Below are 23,374 nucleotides of genomic sequence, written 5' to 3'. Positions count from 1 at the left end.
TCATTATTTATTAAATCGCTCAGATTCAAAAAATTAAATAAATCCAGCTTTTTAATGTGAGGCATCTTGTGATGTTTATCTTGAAAGGTGCTATACAAATACAATTTTACTTCCTTACATCTAAAAGTAAACATTATTCATAATCATTGTATTGGCTGAAATACAAATGAGGATTTACTGACAGAATAAAATTTTGTTTGAAGGAGGCTGAGGAGATGATGGAAGGAAATGAGAGCAGAAGAAAAAAAAAAAAAGAAGAAACCAGAGCTTTCAGTAGCTAGTTTATCGTCTCTGCTGAGGCACAGTTTGCTCTCAGGAGTGCCAGTAACTGTCCTGCGATACATTAAACTCATCTTTCTGTTAAATATTACATTGGAGGAATGGGGAGATGTATGCTGAAGCTGGATTGATATGCATGCTAGAGTTCCTTTTTTGTGATGAGCACTAAAAGATCCTGCAGGAGAATGAATGCTTTTAAATGTCATCATTCATAAAAAAAAATAAAAATAAAAAATAAAAGCCCAGAATGTATACATACACTGCAGTCACTTACACATACAATCAAGTGAAAAAGAAGCTACACCATTTTTCAAATCTAAAGTTCTATGTATCAGGACAGAATGAAAAATCATTTGTTCCTTTCTAGGTTGTAAACACTACATAAAATATTATACAGTGTCATTATTTATTTAACAAAAAATAAGCCAAAAAGCAGAAGCAGTGTCTGGAAAAAGTAAATATAACCCACGATTCAAAAGCTTGAAAAACAAGAAGTGATGATTCGAGACTTTACCAGTGTCTCACATCATTGCAGAGTATAATTTTGACCCATTCTTCTTTACAGCATTGCTTCAGTTTGTTGAGGTTTGCAGGCATTTATGTATGCACGGCTCTCCTGCCACTGCATTTCGATCATGTTGAGGTCTGGACTTTGACTGGGTCACTGCAACATCTTTATCCTTTTCTTTTTCAGCCATTCTGTTGTCGAGTTGCTGCTGTGCTCGGGATCATTTTCCTGTGCCACGACACAGTCTTGTCAACCTTTAACTGTCAAACAGATGGTCTCACATTTGTCTCTAGAATACTTTGATATACAGGGGAGGTCATGGTCGACTCAATGATTGCAAACAAAACAGCCCAGCCCAGATTATCAGTCCTCTACGGCTGTGATGGACAGTGAGGATGAGATGTTTGTGTTCATATACTTTGTTTAGTTTTCACTGGACATTGCACTGGGCAGTATGGCCAGACATCTTTACACTAGCCTTATCTGTCCAAAGGACATTGTTCCAGAACTATTTTGGTTTGCTCTGATGCAACATTGCAAACCTAATCTGTGCTGCCTCGTTGTTTTTAGAGACCTGGCAAACCTTCAAAACTAGTCAAAACTCTTGTCTTTTTCTAATTGTACTCTTATGCTAACTGAAGCCTGTAGAGCAGGGGTGGGCAACTCCAGGCCTCGAGGGCCGGTGTCCCTGCAGGTTTTAGATGCCTCCTTGAACCAACACAGCTGATTTAAATGGCTAAATAGCTCCTAAACATGCCCTGAAGTTCTCCAGAGGCTTGGTAACAAACTAATCATGTGATTCAGGTGTGTTGACCCAAGGTGAGATCTAAAACCTGCAGGACTCGAGGCCTGGAATTACCCACCCCTGCTGTAGAGTCTTAAATGTAACTCTTGGGTTTGTTTTGTTTTTTGCAGTTTCTCTCTCGTACAGTCTAACCTTGGGGTGAATGTGCTGGAACATTCACTAATGGGAAGGAACTGTCCTCAATGTTTGTGAATAATCTTATAACCTTTCCCAGATTAGATGGGCAGTAACAGTTGCTTCTCTAAGATCGTTGTGAATGTCTTTTCTCCTTGTCAGTTTGTTAACGCACTCCTGAACCAAACCTGAGAACTGCTAAAAACTATGCTGTGATTAAAACCACCTGGCTGCTAATTATTCTTTTAATTTCTGTGGAAAGATTACGTGTGTGCTTTTTTCACCCATTTGGGCATTTTTATTTTCCCATAGCTTTTGTTAAATAAATAATATGATGTAATATGTTGTTATTCATCTGAGGTCGTATTTATTTAATTTATAGACCTGCTAAGGACTGAATGATTTGGTTTTATGCCCTCATACACAAATGAAAAGAGGGTCCACTTTATTTTTCACATGACTTTAAATACAGACAAATATAAACACACCTGAGAAACCTACTTCTGGTCCGGCCTCCTGTGCACAATACAAGATTTTTTGTCATAGTTATTGTTGTTGACAAACAGATGAATTTATCATTTGTTTTCTTAAAACAAATTATGCCACATATTTTTGACACTGCTCCCAAGTGGCAGTAGATAGCTCCAACATTTAAACAGAGGTCCTAAAATCTCATCTATGCACTGCCAGTAAAGCACCATGTCAAGATTATTAGCACTGATGTGGTCCAAAGGAGGAGGAGGAAGAAATGCTAGCACCCGAAGCTGTAAAATGAGTAATTCTTGATTTCTGTAGTGACAGTCGTAAGCTATGCCAGTAGTAACTTAGAACACGTGCTGGTGAGACATTTTTATGTACACCACTTGATAAAAGACTTCTACATAGAACATTTCCTATCTGTATCCTCCTCCAGAAACTTTCTCTCTCCATTCTTGTTTGCTCAAAGTGTATGTAAGGGAAGAAACTCAGAATAGCTGAGAAGAAGTGACTTCTGGGAAGCCAGGAGAGAGAGAGAATGCAAGGAAGCTTAAGTTAACCTAATTAAATATTACACTCCACCTTGTCTTTGTCCCCAGGTCTTTACCCTTGAAGCTATGCCGCAGGTTGTATAAGGCTGTCTTTGTAGACATCAGTGAAAAACCTCACATTTATTAACTGTATTGCAAGAACTTCAAAGGTTTGAGTATTCTTTGCCCCAAATGTCAATTTCAAATGGTTTCATGTGCAAGGTCGCTTAAGGTGTTTCTGCGGTACTCTCATGCCTAATGGCTATTGAAGGTAGGCAGGAAACAATGCATTATTCTGTCACACTCAACTTTTATCTCTTACGAGTGGGTAGGTGGGAAGTAATGTATGTGCACTCATTTCCTTTGTAGCCCACAGGCACACACAGTGCTCTCTGATGCACAAACAGCAGCATAAGATTCAGCTTTACGTTTGGTTTAGTTTGAACTCCTGTGATCAAACACGATGACTAGGAGAATTAATTACCTACACACATACAAAGATTGTCAAAATGTACTTGATCCTTGCAAATTAACAACAAAAATACTTCACACATGTTGGCTTATATTTGCCTTTGAGTCGAGCAGCATTTTAAATGCTTGAAATTGCCCAGGGCTGTGAATTCCTGGTCAGATTACTGATAACTCCCTACACCTCTGGAGATATCCGCTATCATGCTGATTGCCTTGAGTGAAGTGTAAATGTAGCAGAATACACATGTACAGTTTATGCACAGACACACTGCATTATAGTGCTGCTAAAAGACTTGCAAAATAACTTGCTTTCTGTCTGCTATAAGCCTAGCCCCACACACACACATGCACACACACGCACACACTCTCACACACAGACACTACTCTTAGAAGAAAGGAACAGCTGAGTGCAAAACCCATCACAGTCTTTCTGATCCTCTTTGCCACTAGTTGCACGCATGCCAAGCCTCTCAGTAGAATGACTGCCACATATCTGTCAGGATAAACTAAAAGCTACTGAAACATCCTGGGGGGTGTGAGATATCTCTATTTTGTCAACCATCAAAATTTATGTAGTGTGGCACTCCTTTCAGGTGGATGATGCGTGGGCTTCTGTTACTACTGAAATGTTATTGGTAGTCTATTTTTGTCCCAGCACTTAAACATGCAATGTGGTTTGTAAAAGAGGAACATTATGGCAACTGAACGAATAGAATTTTAGATTTAGTTTTTCCTTCGTAGACCAATGTTTCTCAAAAGTTTTCCACGGTGAGAGATCATTCAGTTTGTTGGTTGCATATAGCTCTGTTTGCCAGTTGCAGAGGGAGTTGGGGGTTGAAATACAAAGGAGTACAGAAGGCAGATGGAGACATAACAGTGAGAGAAAGGCCACACCGCCAGCAGCAGAAGAGAAGTAGTGTGTCGCACAATCTTGCTGTGAAAAATTTCCTTTGATTTTGAGTGTGAAATCTCAAGCACACACACACACACATACACACACACACAAATATACACAACTGAAGGCAGCCCTGATTTTTAGGAAAGATGCTAAAAAACAAACTTTGGTGTTGAATTCTAAAAATAAAAAAACCCAAAACATAGACATTTATTTGGTGGTTGTTACAGTAGCCACTTTCATTAAAAGCACAAATAATCACACACATGCACACACACCCTAAACCATGTGACTGAACATGCATGATCTATACCGCTGTGTGTTGGGCGATCGTGGCTCAAAAAGTTGGCAGTTCGTCTTGTAACTGAAGGTTGCCGGTTCGAGCCCCGGCTAGGACAGTCTCAGTCGTTGTGTTCTTGGGCAAGACACTTCACCTACTGGTGATGGCCAGAGGTGCCGATGGCGCGATATGGCAGCCTTGCTTCTGTCAGTCTGCCCCAGGGCAGCTGTGGATACAACTGCAGCTCGCCTCCACCAGTGTGTGAATGTGAGAGTGAATGAATAGTGGCTTTGAGGGCCCCGAAAAGCGCTATATAAATGCAATCCATTATTATTGTTAAAGTGGTAGTAGTGTACTAGTGCATCTGCATTTTATACTTATTGTTTGTGACTTTAACCTGTTGGTAGTGGTTGCTAGGCAACATGGTGACATCATGATATATCATGCCTAGTTCAAGTTTTCTGCACTTAAATGAGTTGACTGAAATAAAATGATAATCTGCTTTTGATCATTTTAATATCATAAATGCTTCAAATGGGCAAATTGTTATAATATAATATAATGTAATAAATTATTATGTGGTTGCTAGGTAGATTAGAACCTGCAGTTGTAGCTGTGTGCAAATGTTGGTGGTTAAATTCCTGATCATGTAAGAAGAGTTTGCAGGCAAATAGTATTATAGTAAGACAATAAACCAGAGCTGTTTTAATTTTGCATATTTCTAACATATTGCCACAGCTTAGAAGCAACAGCCAATAATTACACAATTTAAATACATTTAAATATAAGTAAATCAGTATGTTGTATTTAAAAAATATTTAAAAAATTAATAACCCAAAATTAACCCTCATACTACTGACATTGAACATTGAATGGGGAATAATTTATTGCATAGACAAATAGCAATAATAATAATACTAGTAGCAATCTCAAAGCTTTGTCAGTTACACAATTAATTCCATCAAAAGAAACAAAAGTTACTGTTAATTTGCATATTTTGTAAAATGAAAATCTATAGTTTTATTGAATGCAACTTTGAGCTATTATTCCAAATGCAGTTCACAAAATTATTTTAGAGCTTTTTCAGCATCTTTAGATCTGTTATGACTTAGTTTTCATTCATTTCAAGTACACATCATTTGTGGTCACTTTAACCCCACTATAAAATTATACACACAACCAGCTGTCCAGAGATGTAATCTCTGCAGCATGTTCTGGGTCTTCCCCGGAGCCTCCATTACATGCCCAAAACACTTCACTAGGAGGTGCCCAGGAGGCATCCTGGCCAGATGCCCAAACTACCTCAGCTGGCTCGTTTTCATCTGGAGAAGTAGCAATTTTAGTCTGAACTCCTCCAAAATGACTGAGTTCCTTACTCGATCTCTAAGGCTGAGCACACTCTTCTGAGGAAACTTGTTTCTGGCACTTGCACCTGTGATCTTATTCTTACAGTCACTATAGATAGCTCCTGACCAAAGGCGAGGGTAGGAACGCAGTTCCGCCGGTAAATCAACAGATTTACCTTCATGCTCAGTGTTTTCTTCACTACAGCAGATCAGTACAGCTTCCACACCACTACCATGGCTCTGTCAATCTGATGCTGCCCTCTCCCTTCACTTTTGAACAAACACCCATATGCTTAAACTTCTCCACTCGGGGCAGCGACTCATTCTGAATCCAGTGTGTACACTCCACTCCTTTCCAGCTGAGAGCCATGGCCTCAAACTTGGAGGTGCTGATTCTCATCCCAGCCTCTTCACACTTGGCTGCAAATAGCCCCAGAACAAGCTGGAGATCATGGCTTGATGAAGCCAACAGAACCACATCATCTGTGAAAACCAGAGATGAGAACAGAATTGGTCAGAAGCAGCAGTCCTGGCGGAGACCCACACCCAGCAACCAGTCTGGCTCTTTACTGCCAGACTCTCACTACTGTTGTACAAACATTGGAAACTAAGGCTAAACACACACTAAAGGCAGTTATAGCATACAATTTGCCTAATGCTTTGCTAAGGCCATGATAACATCTTAGAGTAGGAACCAATAGTGCTACCTTCCTGCCTGCAAATCGCGAACAAAGGTACATTGGAGGATCATTGCTTCTCAAAATATGGCTTTAAGTGTAGCTATGTGTTGCATGATCGGGACCTCTATCTCGCTCAGGTAGATCTGTGGATGTCTCCAATATTATGATAACCAGGTGATGAATGAAGTGATAGCATCTGAGTTTTTCTTCCTTAAATGAGTGTCAGAGTGTCCCTACTGCCCGGATATTGTGTGACACTTTAATTTAAGACTCACTGTAAGCACTAACTGAGCAAATCATTCCCTTTATTAAAACTTCATAGAACATTTGGATTTTTAAAAAGCACAAATCAAAGAAAAATAAAAAGGAACGATGTGGCATCGTTAGGAACAAAATGATTCACAAAGTCATACAAAAATGGAATGATAAAAAAATCTCTCGATATATTTATATATCTATGAGATATTACAAAAATATACTTCTGGGGTCTGCACGGACCCCAGTCAGTAGGATGATGCAGCAAATACCATGACTCACTTGAGATTTTAAAACAATTAATAATTTGTAACACTGATATTTGCTAAATTTACGCCTTTACACCATTGAATAACACATTGAGTGCCGCCAGGTAACAAGGTAGTCTGTTTATGTCTGTTTATAGCTGAAAGATGTTTCATTGCTGTAAAAAAAAAGATGGAGGGTTGCAAAAAGAAAACACAATAAACTGTAAAAATTCTAGAAAATTTCAAAATACTGTAAATGTGTTTTTCCATCATACCCAGCATAGCAACACACTGTGTAAAATAGGAGGAAGACTTTGAATATGTCAATAAAGTTGTTATAGTGGGGGTTAGTGACTATTATCAATATTAATAGTCATTTATTATCAATAAATTTAAAAAAGAAACCCTTTGCCTTAGCAGCATTTTCTAAAACCTAATCTACTTTTATTGCAGTATTGCTGATATATTCCTTTCGCTTAACTCTCACTTCAGATAGCTCACTAGCTGAATCTGAGAGCTTTGGCTCAGTCAGATTCAGGAGTTAATGAGATTCAGCTTTACAAAATCAAAAACTGCTTTAAACTCCACTTTGACTTTAACGCTAACATCTCTTGACTTTGCATAGCCTCAAGTTTTGTGACTTGAAAACCTCCCTAAGCCCAAAGTGTGAGAATTTAGGCTGGTCCCTGAAGTATATTCAAGAACAAAGCTGATACTCAGGCCTGTGTGAAGGTACAGTTGTTTTGATGCCTTAGCTTCAAATAGGGTTTCCTCTGGTGGTAAAGATCTAAATATCATTAAAAGGAGAACATTGAAGGGGAAAAACTGAGATTTTGGTTACTATGAGATTTATGCATGCTTTGAAAAGACTATTTTTTAAAAAGGCACTTTTACTGTTTTGACATGATATTACCTGCATTAGCCAAATGTATTCCAATATTTATTATTTCATTTCTCAACTCTGTCCAACAGCCAGTTTATTTTTTATCTGTCTCCAGTCAGTACTGGGAATGTTAGTGTAGATTTGCTTTTCTGTTTAACAATTTATGTACCTAATTTATGTATTTATGCATTTTTTTCTTTGCAACTATAGCAGCTTACAGTTGCAATTACACAGTAATTTAATCAGGTTGCTCTGTTATAACTCTGTAAGTTGTAACTCCTTGGCATTTTTCCTTTTTAGTGCTTTTCGAGTAGCATGCAGTGGGTATACTGGAGTTTGTTTTTTTGTGTTTCTTTTTCTAAAGAGGGCTGTTTGTTCCACCTGACAGTGGGGTTAATGAAAGCATTGAGACTGAACCAAACAGTTTTTTCAGGGCATAAAACCAAAACACTGACTAGCCCTTTTAAGACCCTGCAGAGGCAGAGTTGGCAGTAAGTTCCACAGCTCGACGCTTCAAACAACCCTTTCAGATTATGTGTAGTAACTTGATTCAGTAATAATATATAGAAGTATAGGTGGTGCTTTAATTATGCAACATTATCTAAGTTATCCAAGTTGAGTCAAGCTACAAGGACCCAAATGAGATACAGTAGTTCACATCATGTGTAGCAGTGTGCTGGTAAACTGGATAACATCTTAGAAAATAGAGTGGAAAGGAGGAAACACACAGCAGTAAGGCAGTCAGTGATTGTGCCATGAAATAGATCCTACATCACAATGCAGCATCAGAACTGTAAGTATCAAAGTTTTATCTTCAGATTTCTCAGAGCAACTTGATCCTCAAAATTTATTGCTCTGGAACTAGAAGCCCTAATTGGTGAAGAAAAAAAAGCTTCTGCTTAGTTTCTGTTTGGAAAGCCTTTGAAAGACGCTGCAAAGCGAATTTAGCTCTATTGAGGATGATTTCAAAGCTGCTTTTTTTTTGTACGGTCAGCATATGTGAGAGGTCTTTTATCCCTCCAAAAGGCTGGAGGAATGAGACAGTCTGAAGCCCACTGACTCAGATCGCTATTGTCTGTCCACAGATATTCTCCCAGTGTGAGAGGTCACACATGCACAAACATGCGCACACATACAGACATACACACACACACACACACACACACACACACACAACTACGACTTCAGAAGGCTTATGCTGCATTTACTAACAGAGAGCCGGGATGAAAGTCAAGGTTGCAGGCTGCAGTGGAGTTAAAATCGAAGAGATGCGCATGTGTGCAATTTTGGATTTGCACCTGCTAAATGAAGCTTGAACTTGGCCTACAGGCTTTTTTGAGGATGCATGAACTCTGATTAGCTGTCTCCTCACCTCAGCATGTTGTGCGTATGTGTCTGTGCCATGCTGGAAAGTACTTAACTTTTCACCTCTGCTGATCATGAGCAGAACCTGAATTCACAGTAGAAGTACAAATTTTCGATATCTTTTCCAGTCTTGATTATACTCTTAAGTAAATATACTTTACAGTTTTAAAGAGTCAACTGACTTTTCTTTTTTTTCCCCCAGAGGCACTGGGATGCCTCTGTGATGATGGAGGTAAAATTGCTATGATTTGTGTGCTTTCAACAGCAATTCTGCTTCTGAATGTAAGCTGCATAAATGACTTGGAAGAACAAACAGCTGTGCAAATTGTCGTCAGAGGAGCTAAATGAGATTTCCTTTCTGACGGTCTACAAATAACGGTTCCATAAACAGTTCTTCACTTCTACATTATCTTCTACCACTATAACACCCACTCAGGCATAATTTCCAGGAATGGCATGCAGAGTTAGGTATTGTTCATTTCTACACAAAAGTAAAAAAAAGAAAATCGACCCTCCTCTACCTTTTCCAATCCACTTTTGCAAGCAGTAGATGGGCAAATCAGCTCCACAAAGCATCATCCTCCTGGCCTACTTGTTGAAGTGGCAGCTATTGAGTGCTCTATTAACCTAGCACTAATACATCCATTTGTTCAACAAACTTTTCTTTCATAACACTGGTTAGCTGGTGTGCTTGAATCATCAAGATGATAGAGAAGATAGAGAAAAAAGCAGTTCACCAAAGGAAAGCTGAAATATAATTATAGGGCACATTAAAAAAAAGAAGAAGATTGCCTGGTATAAAATTGTGCCGATTCTTTTTCATAAATCTGCAGCAGATGTGTTGTGAACATTTGGACTGTGCGTTGAAAAATAATTAAAACCCTTAGTCTTCGTTCAGTTTTACGGTAATTACCCCCACGGGTGGCAGAATTTCCAATCATAGTTTTCTAGTTTCTAGTTTTTGCAAAATGAAAATGAATGCAGCATGTAGTCTTTATGTCAGAGAAATAAACAGGTCCAGATCCACCTCAGCACATACACAATACCGTAATACTCCCATATTTAGAAAAACTGTACGAGTTGTTGAAGGGACAGAATTCAATCAATGGCTAAACTTCTAATAAGTGAGAAACTATTAATAAAATATTACAGTTTACAGTCAGGAGTGTTTTTATGTTTTTTGGTTTTTTTTCAGGTGGGAACAAGTTGAAAGGACAGCAGTTTTGTCTGGATTGGGCCTGGATTTCTTTGGAGAAAGAGTACTATGTGGTGGATGAGGAGGAGAAATTTCTGGATGTGGTGCTCAGACGAAGAGGATACCTAGGGGAGACGTCTTTCGTTGGTGAGTCTGTTTAGTCTCCCTTTCTGATCAGAGGACATATGTTCTATCGTCTAGCATTTTGTCTTCAAGGGATGGCATTGAACAATAATGTCCGGTGGATTGCTTCAATTTTTTATATTATATTCATAGCCAACTGTAATAATTTGGTGGTGCTCTGGCTTTGCATTCCACAGCACATGCTTGCATGCTGGCAACCATTTAGTAAAAGCAAAGAGTACAACTTTACAGTACTTCCAGCATGGCCTGTTAGTTTTGATGTCAAATTCATATTCTCTTACTGTCTTTTTTCCGTAGAATTCAATTAAAATTTCAGTGCTTTACAGTGTCTTTTGAAATGCCAGGCTTTTCATAGCTACACATTCCTGTTTCTGCAACAAAATTTTTTTTAACAAAAGCTCACACATTCACGCAAAATGAAAATGCTATTGAAGCTAAAAATCTATTGCAGAATTTCCTTTTAACGCACATTTTGACCAGATTTGTCCTCAAAGTCAGAGTAATATTTTCTGGCTTCAAGCCAATTTAGTTTGCAAAAAAAAAAAGTTTTATTAGATTTAGGAAGCTGAGATGGTTGCAAGGTCAGTGCTTTGCTATGTACAGAGATGTAACTCTTTTCTTTTTTCTTTTTTTTTTGTCTTTAATGGCGCATACAGGAAACCGGTGTAATGCAACCCATAATTTTTCATTTGCTGTATTTGTCCCAGACGGTTAAGAAAGGACATGAAATAAATATTAAAACACGTGCATGTCAAAAGGCAATAAAAAATGCACTGACCAGATGGCTATGGCAACATTTGCAAAGAAAACACTGACAGTTTTATGGCTTTTACTGAGGTTGTACATTAAGTTCCTGTTACATACTTAGGTCATTATCATTCATATCAAGAGAAATCTCATCCCATTATCACCTTGTCTCTAAGTAATACAAAGCTGTAGATGTGAATGAATATTTATATGTTTTTCTCTTCTGACTTTTGGACTTCACTCTGTCTGGCGACTATGGCCGACCGTCCCCTGCAGTTTTAATGCCACGGTCATTGTTAGCTATTTGACAAACGTCTGTTTGCTCAGCTTGTGGACTTCAGTCTTTTGAACGAGTTTATTATTTATTTTGTTATGTCTTAATCACTTATCTAACTAACTGAAGAAGCAAATTATTAATAACATTATATGTATACAATAAAAATAAACATGTTATTTTATTTATTCACATCAATAAACTGTCATTTTATTTTATCAGAATGTTGTTTTGAATAGACAGTGGTGCATTGGTTAGCAGTGCCTCATATAAACAGCTTTCTAATCAGCGGGGACCTTTCTGTGTGTAGTTTTCATGTCTCCCATTGCCTGAGCAAGTTTTCTGCCTTGCTAACCACAGCACCACTCTGACACTCTGCGCTCCAAATAAAGATGCATCTGCGTGCAGGTGGTTGCTCCCCATGCCCCTGATCCCCATCTCCCGCAATCATCCAAAAGCAGAGTTGGGTATCACTCATGGCATGCTAGTTGCACTCTATTATAGACCACTTGTGTTGTTTTCTTCTGGGGGGGTTTTTGTAGTGCATAGCGCAACTGAAAACAGTAGAGGAAGTGGAAAGCAGGCCTATATGCTTCAGTCGATCACTGTCAAGCTGCTGGCAGGTTTGATGAGTCAGCACTCTGAGCTGCAAAATAAAGGAAAGAGCAGGGAATTGATTAAGACGACATTAAGTCGATGCAAAAGAAAAATGATTTGGAATATTTATTGGAGTCAAAAACACTCAGTTATTTGAAAAAAGTGCATTTTTGCTTGTTGATGGTGCTCGGTTGCTACAGTGTAACGTCTGTGAAACTGAATCCTGTGTCCATGCAGGTGCCCGAATACCTGAATATAAAACAAAGCACTGTGACCTGGCTTATTGCTTTGTAAAATCCTGGTTTGAAGCCTTTATTCTTTATGGGACAGTAATTCACAAAATGATATTTTGACTTGAGTCAAGCAATTAAGACCATAAAGTCACTGGGAATATCTTTACTGAGGTCATAAATTAAGCAAGCCTTCCGGTCGATGCCGTTCCCTTTAGGGGTCGCCACAGCAGATCGTCTGCCTCCATCTCACCCTGTTCTGAGCATCCTCCTCTATAACACCAACCCTGTGCATATTCCCTTTCAATACATCCATAAATCGCCCCTGTGGTGTTTTGTCTTTGTTCCGCCCCCCTGGCAGCTCCATATTCGACATCCTTTGTCCAGTATATCCGCTATCCCTCCTCTGCACATGTCCAAATCATTTCAACCTTGCCTGTCCAACTTTGTCCCCAAACTGCTCACCTCAGTTGTTCTTCTGATGTGCTCATTTCTGATCTTTTCAATCTTGGTCGCTCCCAAGGAAAATCTTAACATCTTCAGCTCTGCCACCTGCTGTCTTATCATACATCATAGCAGGTCTCACTATCATCTTGTAAATTTTCCCTTTCACTCCTGCTGCAATCCATCTGTCACAAATCACCGCTGACACTCATCTCCACCCTCTCTGCACTCTCTTCTTCTCCTCTCTTGTCATTGCCCTTTGTTTTGTATGGATGATCCCAGGTATTTACACTCTGCTCCTTGCAGATTTACTGCTACACCTGTGTTCCTTTTCTTTTACTGTCATTCCTCTTTTCTCCAGTTCACATCTCCACCTCTCCAGGCTCTCCTCGACCTGCTCTCTACTCACGCTACAGATCATAGAAACATAGATGTTACAACTCTCACCATTCATCCAGACTGAGGACAAGTGATAGGAGTACACACAGATTTTTATACAATGTACTTCTTTTTCCAGCCAAAGTTACGCCCTACTTTCACAAAGAAAAGATCATGTGTAAGTCATTCCATTGGCATCAATTTTTTGACCCAGAGCCTACACCCTGTCTATATAATACATGATTTTAATTATTTGATTGCCAGCTTTATCAATGGGCTGTAAGAGAGAAATACTTTTGAAAAATCTATAAGGTAATATTTGCAAGCTTTGAGCTAAAGATACATTTTTTGAGAATTGCACAAATTTTTTTTTCTTTCATAATTTCTAATACAGATAAAATCCAATATGGAAAATGATGTCTTCTGATTCTGGTTTGAGCCATGAAATCCAACACTGACGTGAAAATTGTTCTCCTGGTTTACAATCTGTATTTATAAAGGTACCCCACTCATTGGTGGTGCTATGGTGTGTGTAGGCCACAGACACCAGAATTTTATTGTAATCCTCTTTTACCCGTGCTCTGACTTTCCCCCAACTTTCAGGAAAATCAACCTGGTCGTATTTATGTAATCCTGCTAAGAGACAAACAAACAGGCGGAACTGAAAACAATGGCAGCAGTGACAAAGTCGCATTTTGTCCCCTCTTGAATCATCGGATTTGAAATAAAGGAGGCATCATGCTGCCTGTGACACTCATCCATGTACATAACACAGTGTGGGCGGAGAACATGCTGGTGTGTGTCAGTCAAATCTTAAATCCAGCCAGTCGCACAAACATCACTGCCTGAGTTCTTAATAAGCCTTATGACCAACAGACGGAGGTGATTTTGTGTTGGAAAGAACAGCCCAGCATGTTTTTGTGCTTATGTCTGACTGTTTGTGGAGGTTTAAAGTTTAAAAGGATGGTGATGATGTTGTCCCTGAACGGCCCTTTTAGTACTTTGTTATGCTTCAGCTCGTTTGCCCTGCGAGAAGTAGCAGCTGTAAGCAGCTTTTACTCTCTCACCTCTCATCATTATTCTGTTAATCGCGGGGTCAGGTGTTAGCATCACAGTGTAGCGGTTAATGTTAGCTTTAAGACTCATCTACCTGTGTGTGTGTGTGTGTGTGTGTGTGTGTGTGTGTGTGTGTGTGTGTGTGTGTGTGTGTGTGTGTGTGTGTGTGTGCTGGTGTGTATATTTGATTCCTCTTGGGAAGGTTTTAAGTGTATCTCTTGGGCACACATGAAAGCTTGCGTTCAGACTCTCATCTCTTTGCACAGTTGGTGTGTGAGCACCTGGTTATCTCTGACCACACTCACATAGTACACACACACACACACACACGCACACATCGACTTTCAAGCCAGCATTTTAAAAGGAATGTCTAACATGGCATGCTGACGTGCCGCTATGCATGAATGTGTTATTCATGTGCACTTACATGGTTAGTACATTTTAGAGGAAGGCAACATCAAGAAGAAAGAAATGTTTATTGTAGTCTTAAGAGCATCGGAGTTGTACCCCAGTGTAGTGGGTAACATGTTCACCTTATGTGTGAACATGTTAACCAATAGTGATTTGAGAGTGACATAAACCCTGCCTCTGGGGGTCATTAACAAGCAAATTTCAACTGCTGTTCCCAAGCCTGGATAAATGAGCATCTTGCATCAGAAAGGGCATCCTGTGTATAAAATCTGAGCCAAATCAGAAGATGCAGATCCATCTGCTCTAGTGATCCCTTGAGGAATAAGATGGCAGCTGAAAGTGCCGTTAGTCTTAAGAGAATAAGTGCACCGTTCCTCCACAGCACCAACCTAAATCACTCTAAGTGCAAATACACATGGAGTGTTCAAATTTCAGTCTATTTGTTTTAATGTGGCCTTTGTGGCACTGTTTAGGCACTAATAATAAAATATGGTGAAGTCTAGAGCAACAGTGATCAATGTAAAAAAAATAACCAACATGTTTTTCTTCATAGGTTTCTTCATTTTCCCCTTGTTATTGGTAACTGTCAACTAAGGGATGTTGCTTTGTTGTTGTTGCTATACACAGACATGTATTTATTTATAGTTATGTTTAGTATTTAAAACGAATTAATTTCTATTGCAAAAATGTAAAAACTGCAGTGAGATATATAAAACAGTCACAAGGGCCAGTGTCGTGCCTGCACATAACTGTCAACTTAGCAAGCAACCAATTCAAATTGTATCTTTCGGCACTTTCTTTACTAGCAGCCTGTTGGCAAAGCAAATCATTTGTTCCTGTCTTTAGGTTATTTATGAAAAATGCCAAAGATAACACAGTTTGGCAGGTAAAGAGCTATTAGCTGAGACCTTTTCATATTTCAAAATTGGAAGAAACCAAACAAATGGAGAACAAAGAAAAAGGGCAAGCCTAAAAAATATCTATAGCAGATCATCAGTATCTGAAAGTCATGTCCTTAAGACAGATGGAAAAAAAATCCAGCAAAACCCGACACAGTACATGTGAGATGTATCCTACCCTCGACGTGATCCAGGTGCTTTTTGCTGAAGTCTCAGCAGAAATGGTCTCAGTGGAAGAGTGGCTGTCAAGAAGCCATTCTTAAAGAATTAAAACAGATATTACACAAGAACTAGACTAAAAATCAGTGCTAACAGCTCTGATGGAGTGATGATCCCAAATTTCAAATTTCTGTTTCAAGTCTTTGTCAGTATGTACTGAGGAGGTCAGGAGAGAGACAACAATGATAGTCTGCAGCGTTCTGTAAAACACCATGGAGGCTCTGCCATGGTTTGCTGCATCCATTTCAGCCAGTGGTGTTGGGGTTCTTGTCTAAACGGATAGAATTATGAACAGAAAAGTAGCATCAGACTTCTGAAGGAAAGCATGTGATTGGCAGTGGCTTCAATTTTCAGCCTGACATTGATCCCAAACACACGGGGAGAGCAGTAAAAGCATACCTGGACCAAGAAGAAAACCACAATGAAACACTCATCAGTCATGGCCTGACCTCACCAACATTCAAAGAAGAACCTTGAATGTCCTTTAAGAAACCTGGAAAACTGTCCCTGAAGATTACTTAAAGAAATTACAACAAAGTTTGCCTAAGAGAGTGCAGGTGGCGTTGAAGAATAAAGGCGATCATAGCGAATATTGACTTTCAGGTTTGTTAGAATGGTACAAACTTATGAGCTTTTTCGCTTTTTATTTTCATTGCAAAATATTAACACATGAGTGTTGTTGCATTTGCAGTTATAAAAGAAATAAATGGACAGAATTCTGAGTGAAATTCAGGAGGGCTCGTTACGAGACCCGTTTTGATGGACAAAGCTCAGATCCAGCAGAAGAGGGAAACCTTGATGATGAAATGAAAGACACGTATGGCAGCTGGCATTAAAGTTTTGCTAGCTTTCAGTAGACTCGTAATAAGTGGCAGCCAGTGTCTAAAGTCTTTTACACAAATACAAGGAGAACAGCTATTTTTTCATTTCTTGCTTGTTCTGCGGTTTTGGTCCGGCCTTGGGAAACACGAGCTGGACTGAGGTGAGGTGCATGACTTTAATAGCTACTATAGTGTTATTATAAAACAGAAAGAAAATGCAGCAAAACATTTACATCTGAAAATAATATTTTTATTAATTCTACTGACAGACTCATGGATCCCATCATGAAACTGTTACAGCTCTAAAAAGAAATGTTAAAAGTAAATAACGTATGTGGAAATAGTTGGAAAAATTGCATTGGATTTGATGAGGATTGTGTCAAGGATTGAAAGGCAGAGAGAAAGCTGCCCGATGATGCTGCCAGAAGCTTGCTGCTGCTGTTGCAAGGGTTAGCTGATGAAAGCTGGTGTGGTGCCAGGCAACAGTGGAGGAGAGTTGTTACACATGGTCCATCACAACAGGATGTTCAGGTAGAGAGGATCAGTGAAGGAGGAACACAGAGATAAGATCAGGGTTCAAAGATGCTCCCGCAAAGCACAGCTCAGGCAGAACAGGGCTGGACAAGGCCATGCGGATTAGACCGAATTCTATCCTCATATCCTCTTCTTTCACTTTTTAAGCTTTCACCTTGCTTTCTCATTTCTTATGAAAACAATAAAATTCCACTCTCGACCAAACATATAAACGTGCAGCCTAAATCCCGCTAATTAAGTCCCGTCGCTGTTTTCCTTCTGCCAAAGCGTCCGTCCCAGTGACGTCGGGCCACTTAGCTCGTCTCACATTCTTTCCCTTTTATCCGTAATCTCTCCTCACCTCATTTTACGGTAGAGACGTCCTTTTGCTTCTAACCTCCTTTTACTCATCAAAGGCACCATCTCTCCTTTTCTTGCGCCGTTACTGACTAATAGTCTAGCCTTCGGTGTTTGACATCAACTGTTTCTTTTCTATAAGTTCCCTTATTTGTGTTATACCTACCTTTTTCCCCTTCAGTCTCACTCCAAATTTTGGACAGTATATTGGGTGGAAATATGAGTCGTATATCTGTCCAATGCTGTGCTCATTGGCTGCTTATTCCCACTCTGCCTTCCTCTTCTGTTGTATCCTTTGTTTGGTTGTTACACATTTCGGTGCATATGCTGGTTCAGCTCTGTTTCTCCACTTGCTTTTGCACCTTCTCGCACTTTCCCTCCACATAACCTTCCATTCTCAGATCCACATCTCCTGTACATCTTTCCTTCCCTTCCTTTCATTTCCTTTCTTTGCCTTCTCTTTTCCTCGACTTTTTCCATTTCCTTCTCGCTTCCTGTCTTCCTTGCTGTATGAGCAATATGAGGGACCCCATAGGGACACAAGATGGAATTGAATTCTCATTCTTCTTTTTTTTTACTTATTGCATAAGTCAAAGCTCATCCTTTGAAGACTTTTTTTTTTTATTTCAGCACTGTCCTTCTCTGGTCTGTCCTTGCCCTGAGAGATGAATTGTTAACGAGGTGTACTTTTGCCAGGTTAAGATATATTATCTCCTGTGGGACATATTCCAACCTCATTTTTGTTGCCAAGCAGAAGGGATGAAGAGATAATTGCATTTCACCAGGAGAGAAAAGAATCTGTTGGACCCCTCCATCTTTTTTGCGCAAGTCTCCACCTTTGCTGCCTCAGTGTGAAATGAGTCTAGTATAATGAACATGCAATCATCATGCTTTTTTTTTTTTTTTTGAATTGTGCATGTTTCAATGAGCCATGCTGAGGTTACTCAGAAGCTAAAGAAACTACAACAGTGAATAAACACAAGGAAAGTTTGCAGCTAGAAAAAGAAGATGTGTTTGTGTTTGCAAGCAACTCTTTGGATCTGCGAGTCTGTACTTGTTGTGGAGACACAAACACAAGGTGCTCTGGCTCTAAGCAACAGTGCGATGGAGATCAAAAACACTCGAGAGGATATGTATCCTCCAGTGGAGAAGAAACCCCAGTGCAACCTCGGGAATTGTGTGCCTCTTCCCTCCAGGGAGTCCATCGAGGGTGGTGTAGTGAGACACCACCCTTTTAAGGACAGCCCTTCCTCTCTCCAGTAGGCACGCCATGGTGTACAGATGTTTTATGTGATGTGGATCTACAAATCATCAGAATAGGAAGATCAGATAGAAATACTCAGCTATGAGCAAACATACTTCCCTTCTTTAAAGTTCTAATCTTGTGTTTCTTGAAATGATGGCCATTCAGTGTGTTTGCATTGCGCGATAGTTTTCCTTGTTATTGATGAAGTTTGCTGTCTCGTTTAGGATTCTTTGCATACGTTCGTCTCAATGCAAATGACAACAAGTCCTGATACAGTATTTCCATATCAGACAACAGCACTGACTGTCATCTCCTCTTTATCAAAATGCACCATCATTTGTTCTGTGCTCGGAACAGATACATGTGTTGCATTCTTGACAGAGAAGCTGCCTAGAGCGAGGCTGCTGCTCTGAATCGTCTACAGACCTTTAAGAGTCTCGCAGATTTATTTTAAATTTACAACGCGCATGAATCAATGCTGAAGCAACTTTTAAAAAATTCTTCATGTAGTCTGTATTGCTAACATGTTTCTTGGCCTCCAAATGAGATTTTTAGAATGTAACTCTAAAGAACTCGCATAAAGCATACATAATCATAACACACTGAAAATATCTATCTATCTATCTATCTATCTATCTATCTATCTATCTATCTATCTATCTATCTATCTATCTATCTCTCTCTCTCTCTCTCTCTCTCTCTCTCTCTCTCTCTCTCTCTCTCTCTCTCTCTCTCTCTCTACATTTGCAACAACATTACAAAAACATGTCAACCCAGTGTATGGTCTAATCACTCACACTGCACAGGAGTGGGAGGGCTTGAAGGCTTTAGTTCTCCCTCAGCATTTGGTCACAAATTCCCATCAACACCTTTCCCACCTCACGTTTCTTTTCCCACCAACATGTCTTCCCTGATGTATGTTATTATTTTCTTTTCTCTTTTAATCATTACAAAGTGACCCCATTTCTTCTGACCAGTAATAACCCTTGTTTGGCTTTTAGCTGAAGTTTCTGGGAGCAATGGAAATTATTTTACTGTAAATAGACAGTAAAGACTGTCTGAATATTTCAGTAAGGTTAATGCAGAGGGGTTCTTGTTTTTGAACTTGTTTGTAGCCATTTCAAACATTCAAAACAAAGTTTTTTGCATAATGAATATGGTAGAGCATAAATGAAAGATTTGTGAACGAGCTTTCTTGAAACTAATCCCCAGTTTGGTTGACATAATACTACTGCTGAGAGACATTGTCACCACAAAGTTAAGTCCCAAATTAGCTGATGGCTCACCTGATACTATTCTTTGCATTTAGTTTATACATTTGACACTCTGTCCATATTATTTAGGTTGTTTCAGCTGGTCTACTGCTGTTGCGTCCCCCAACAAGACACTTTACAACTCACCCTTTCTTTGTTTTTGTGCTGTTTCAGACCTCCCCTGATCTGCTTCAGGCTTTCCATGTCTGCACATGGAAAGATGAGAAAGTCCCAGAACAGAGCCATGCTCCCAAATACAAATACAACTCAACTACAAATGGAAAATGCACATTTCTTTTTACTTAAATAGTACTAATGGACAATAATTTTATACATTAGGGTCTAGTTCAATGTGTTGCTTCATCATTGCCCATTTCCTCTAAATTAATTGCCCTGTAATCCCATTCAAACGCAAGAAAGAAACGTATTCTTTTTACTTTAATGACTCTGCCCACTATTATTTTGATTTCACTTGACAGAACACCATTATCAACTTTCTATGCAGCAGAGACAGTCAAAGTGAGAAAATAATCACCCTGCTGCATAACACAAGACCCACAGACTCTGAACAACAACCTTATAAACATTAACTAGTGCTTGGGTAACTTCATTTTGAAAGCTTGATAGCTAATTAGCTGCTTGGTTGCAGAACATTAAACTGCACATAAAAGTACCTGCAAAACAGATTTCAGTCCTACTCTTGCTTTTAATAATGCAAAGACTGCCATCGCTGCATTCATTACCAACTGCAAGAGTATTGTTTTCACTTTGTGTTTCTGCGTGGGTGTGTAAGTCTGTGTTTCAGCATGTCAGATATGGTCTGACCCATAAGTTCTGCGTAATGATGAATAATAGTGACCATCTTGCAGTGGCAAAATACCAGGACGGACAGTCATTAGCATGTTGATGTTTCAGCCCTGCGAGTCTTCAGCGAGCGCTCAGATCACACTCATCTTCAGACTCGGCCTTGATTTTGATCCCAACTACTAGACACCTGCGGAGCTTCATGACTGAATTTTGAACGTTACATTTTGAGCCTGGTGTTTTCAGTAAAGCTGCTCACCATAGTGACAGTCAGACAAAAGCACTTGTCAAACTACTCAGACTGTCTTTGTAGTAGTTCACACTTCAGTTGATGTCTCCAGGACCACATTTTGCCGTGACGACACACACACAGATTGCTAGACAGAATCACGAGGTGGATCTATCGCCAGTGGTAATCACAAAATAATAGATTAATGACTACTAGCACTCATTATGGGAAAGGTCACCATGCTGACAGACGTCATGTCTTGTTTAAGATTGTAAAAGCTGATGGGATTTCCACTGTGCTTTAAGGAAATCAATCAACCGAGCATTTGTGCTTTATTTAACTTTAAACTCAAGTGAAGAAACTGGAACAGGACATTAAGCTTGATAGCAAATGAAACCAGCTTTGATAGTCTATCCAACAATGCCGTTATTTAGCAGTAGTTTTGTAACAATAATGATATTTGAATTCACATTTGGATTCCGGTTTGCACCAGCCAGCTCTCACTTAGACACACACCCAGCTTAAGATGATAGCACTGCAAGTAAGAAAAAGGGATCCAAGACTTCTCCTGACAGCACTTCCGCTAGGCATGTCTTAGATTTTCCGGAAAGGCTTTCAACACCCCCAGAGAAATAGATTTTCTATGTTGCGATAGTTTAGCTGCACCGAGCAATAGAAGCATCTTTGGCTTTTCCTGTTGAGAAAAAAACAGAAAAAGAGAGAAAAAAAACAGGAAACGTAAAGGCCGAGTGATACTTGTGGGGCTGTTGACAAAAATGCAGCAACAGCAGATGTTACCCTAAATGCGTTGCCGGCTACAGTTCGGCAGGGTTTGACCGTGAGTGTGCTTCACTTGATTTTGTTATTGTTAAACATCATCCAAAGCACTTTGCCCAAAGAGAAGCATTTGGTGGACTGAGAAAAAAATATAGAAGAAACTCCAAAATCATGTACAGCAATATTAGAGCTTTTGCAAATAATTATAATGTCTGAAGGTCCTCGCAGGCATGGTAAAGACTGTGACTGTGCAACTTTTCATTCCGGCATGTGTGTTTATTTTCAGCTCAGATTTTGCATACAATACTCGCCTCTCCGATCTCGTTGTGCGTATGATTGAATGGATTCAGGCCCATCTGCATACGTTTGTCTCTTTGTGTGTGTGTGTGTGTGTGTGTGTGTGTGTGTGTGGTGGGGAGGGGGGGGGGGGGTATCTGAAAAAGAAAACAAATCCTTTTATGTACAAACACATGCATCAGCCTGGCTATGCACACCTTGTTCTCAGACTCCTTCCTCTATGAATATAGAGGAAGGAATCTGAGCAGCATATTTCCAAATGTAAGGCTTTATTTTATGGCCTGTGCCACCTGGATTCCTTTTTGTTTAATGTGTAACCCCATTGGTACCAGCAAGCTTTCCTCATTTTATGAAATGTATCAACAAGCATGAATGTCTGATGGATTGCTGCAAAGTGGATTCACATGAAAGACGTTCGATAGACGAAGTGAGCGGCATTTGAAGGGAAAGGGTCGTGACGCACACACACACATATACCCATTCATGTATGCGTACCTAACAACTATGGTAGCTAATCCATCTCAGTAAGCTAAAATATGCTTATTTAAATCCTTCAGTCACAAATTCATTTCACACATTGAGGCACTGTAGTGATCAGTGGAGAAAAAAAATAGAAGCAAAGCACTCTTTTTCTCACCTCTCTGAACAACATTAAAGGGTGTGAATATCTAATCTGTTTGTCATCTGTTTCTCTCTCCCGCCTGTCATCCTTTCATTGTCATTTTCTTTGTCTCCGCTCCTTTGGTTTTTTTTTTAACTCATCTTTTTTGCTTTTCTTGTCTATTCCTTCTTTCATGCCCATCACCGCCTTCACCTCTCAGGGATTGGCACCCAGGACGGCAGCGCAAAGAAGGAGGAGGACTTCAAGGGCAGGTCCCAGCGGCAAATTCAGTTCAACCCGGGACAGACCAGAGCCACGTGGCGTGTTCGGATACTGAATGATGGGAAGTACGAGCAGGCAGAAACCTTTCAAATTTTATTATCGGAGCCGGTGATGGGAGTGATAGAGTTCCCCGTCATGGCAACAGTTGAGATCTTGGATCCCAGTGATGGTCAGTCCTTCCCATATGCACCTTTTACCCTGCCTTCAACACGCACACACAAACACAAACACACACACACACACACACACTCACGCACACACACACACACACACACACACACACACATGTTTTATGTGACAATTATCAGCGGTGATGAGTGGTAAAATACATTTACTTAAGTAAGGCAGTTATTGCTCTCATAACTCGATTTTTCTGAGCGCTTTAGTGACTTGATAATTTGCAGACACATTATATAATCACCTACTGAATTATGATGTAATATTGCACATATATTATCCTTGCT

The 23,374-nt window shown here is 39.6% G+C and overlaps 1 protein-coding gene across 1 annotated transcript in view; it reads left to right on the top strand.

The window, feature by feature from the left end:
• The window catches only part of frem2a (FRAS1 related extracellular matrix 2a), a 68,968-nt gene that overhangs the window by 16,703 nt on the left and 28,891 nt on the right, over nt 1-23,374 (top strand). Inside the window, exons 3-4 of the mRNA XM_014409899.3 lie at nt 10,332-10,478; nt 22,849-23,079. Of these exons, the coding sequence (XP_014265385.3) occupies nt 10,332-10,478; nt 22,849-23,079 (378 nt within the window). The remainder of the gene's footprint in view (nt 1-10,331; nt 10,479-22,848; nt 23,080-23,374) is intronic.

This window comes from Maylandia zebra, linkage group LG10 (genome assembly GCF_041146795.1).
Source record: "Maylandia zebra isolate NMK-2024a linkage group LG10, Mzebra_GT3a, whole genome shotgun sequence".
In the NCBI taxonomy this organism is placed as follows: Eukaryota; Metazoa; Chordata; class Actinopteri; order Cichliformes; family Cichlidae; genus Maylandia; species Maylandia zebra.
The sequence above is the reverse complement of the archived record's forward strand: the minus strand, read 5'-3'. Positions and strand labels throughout refer to the sequence as shown.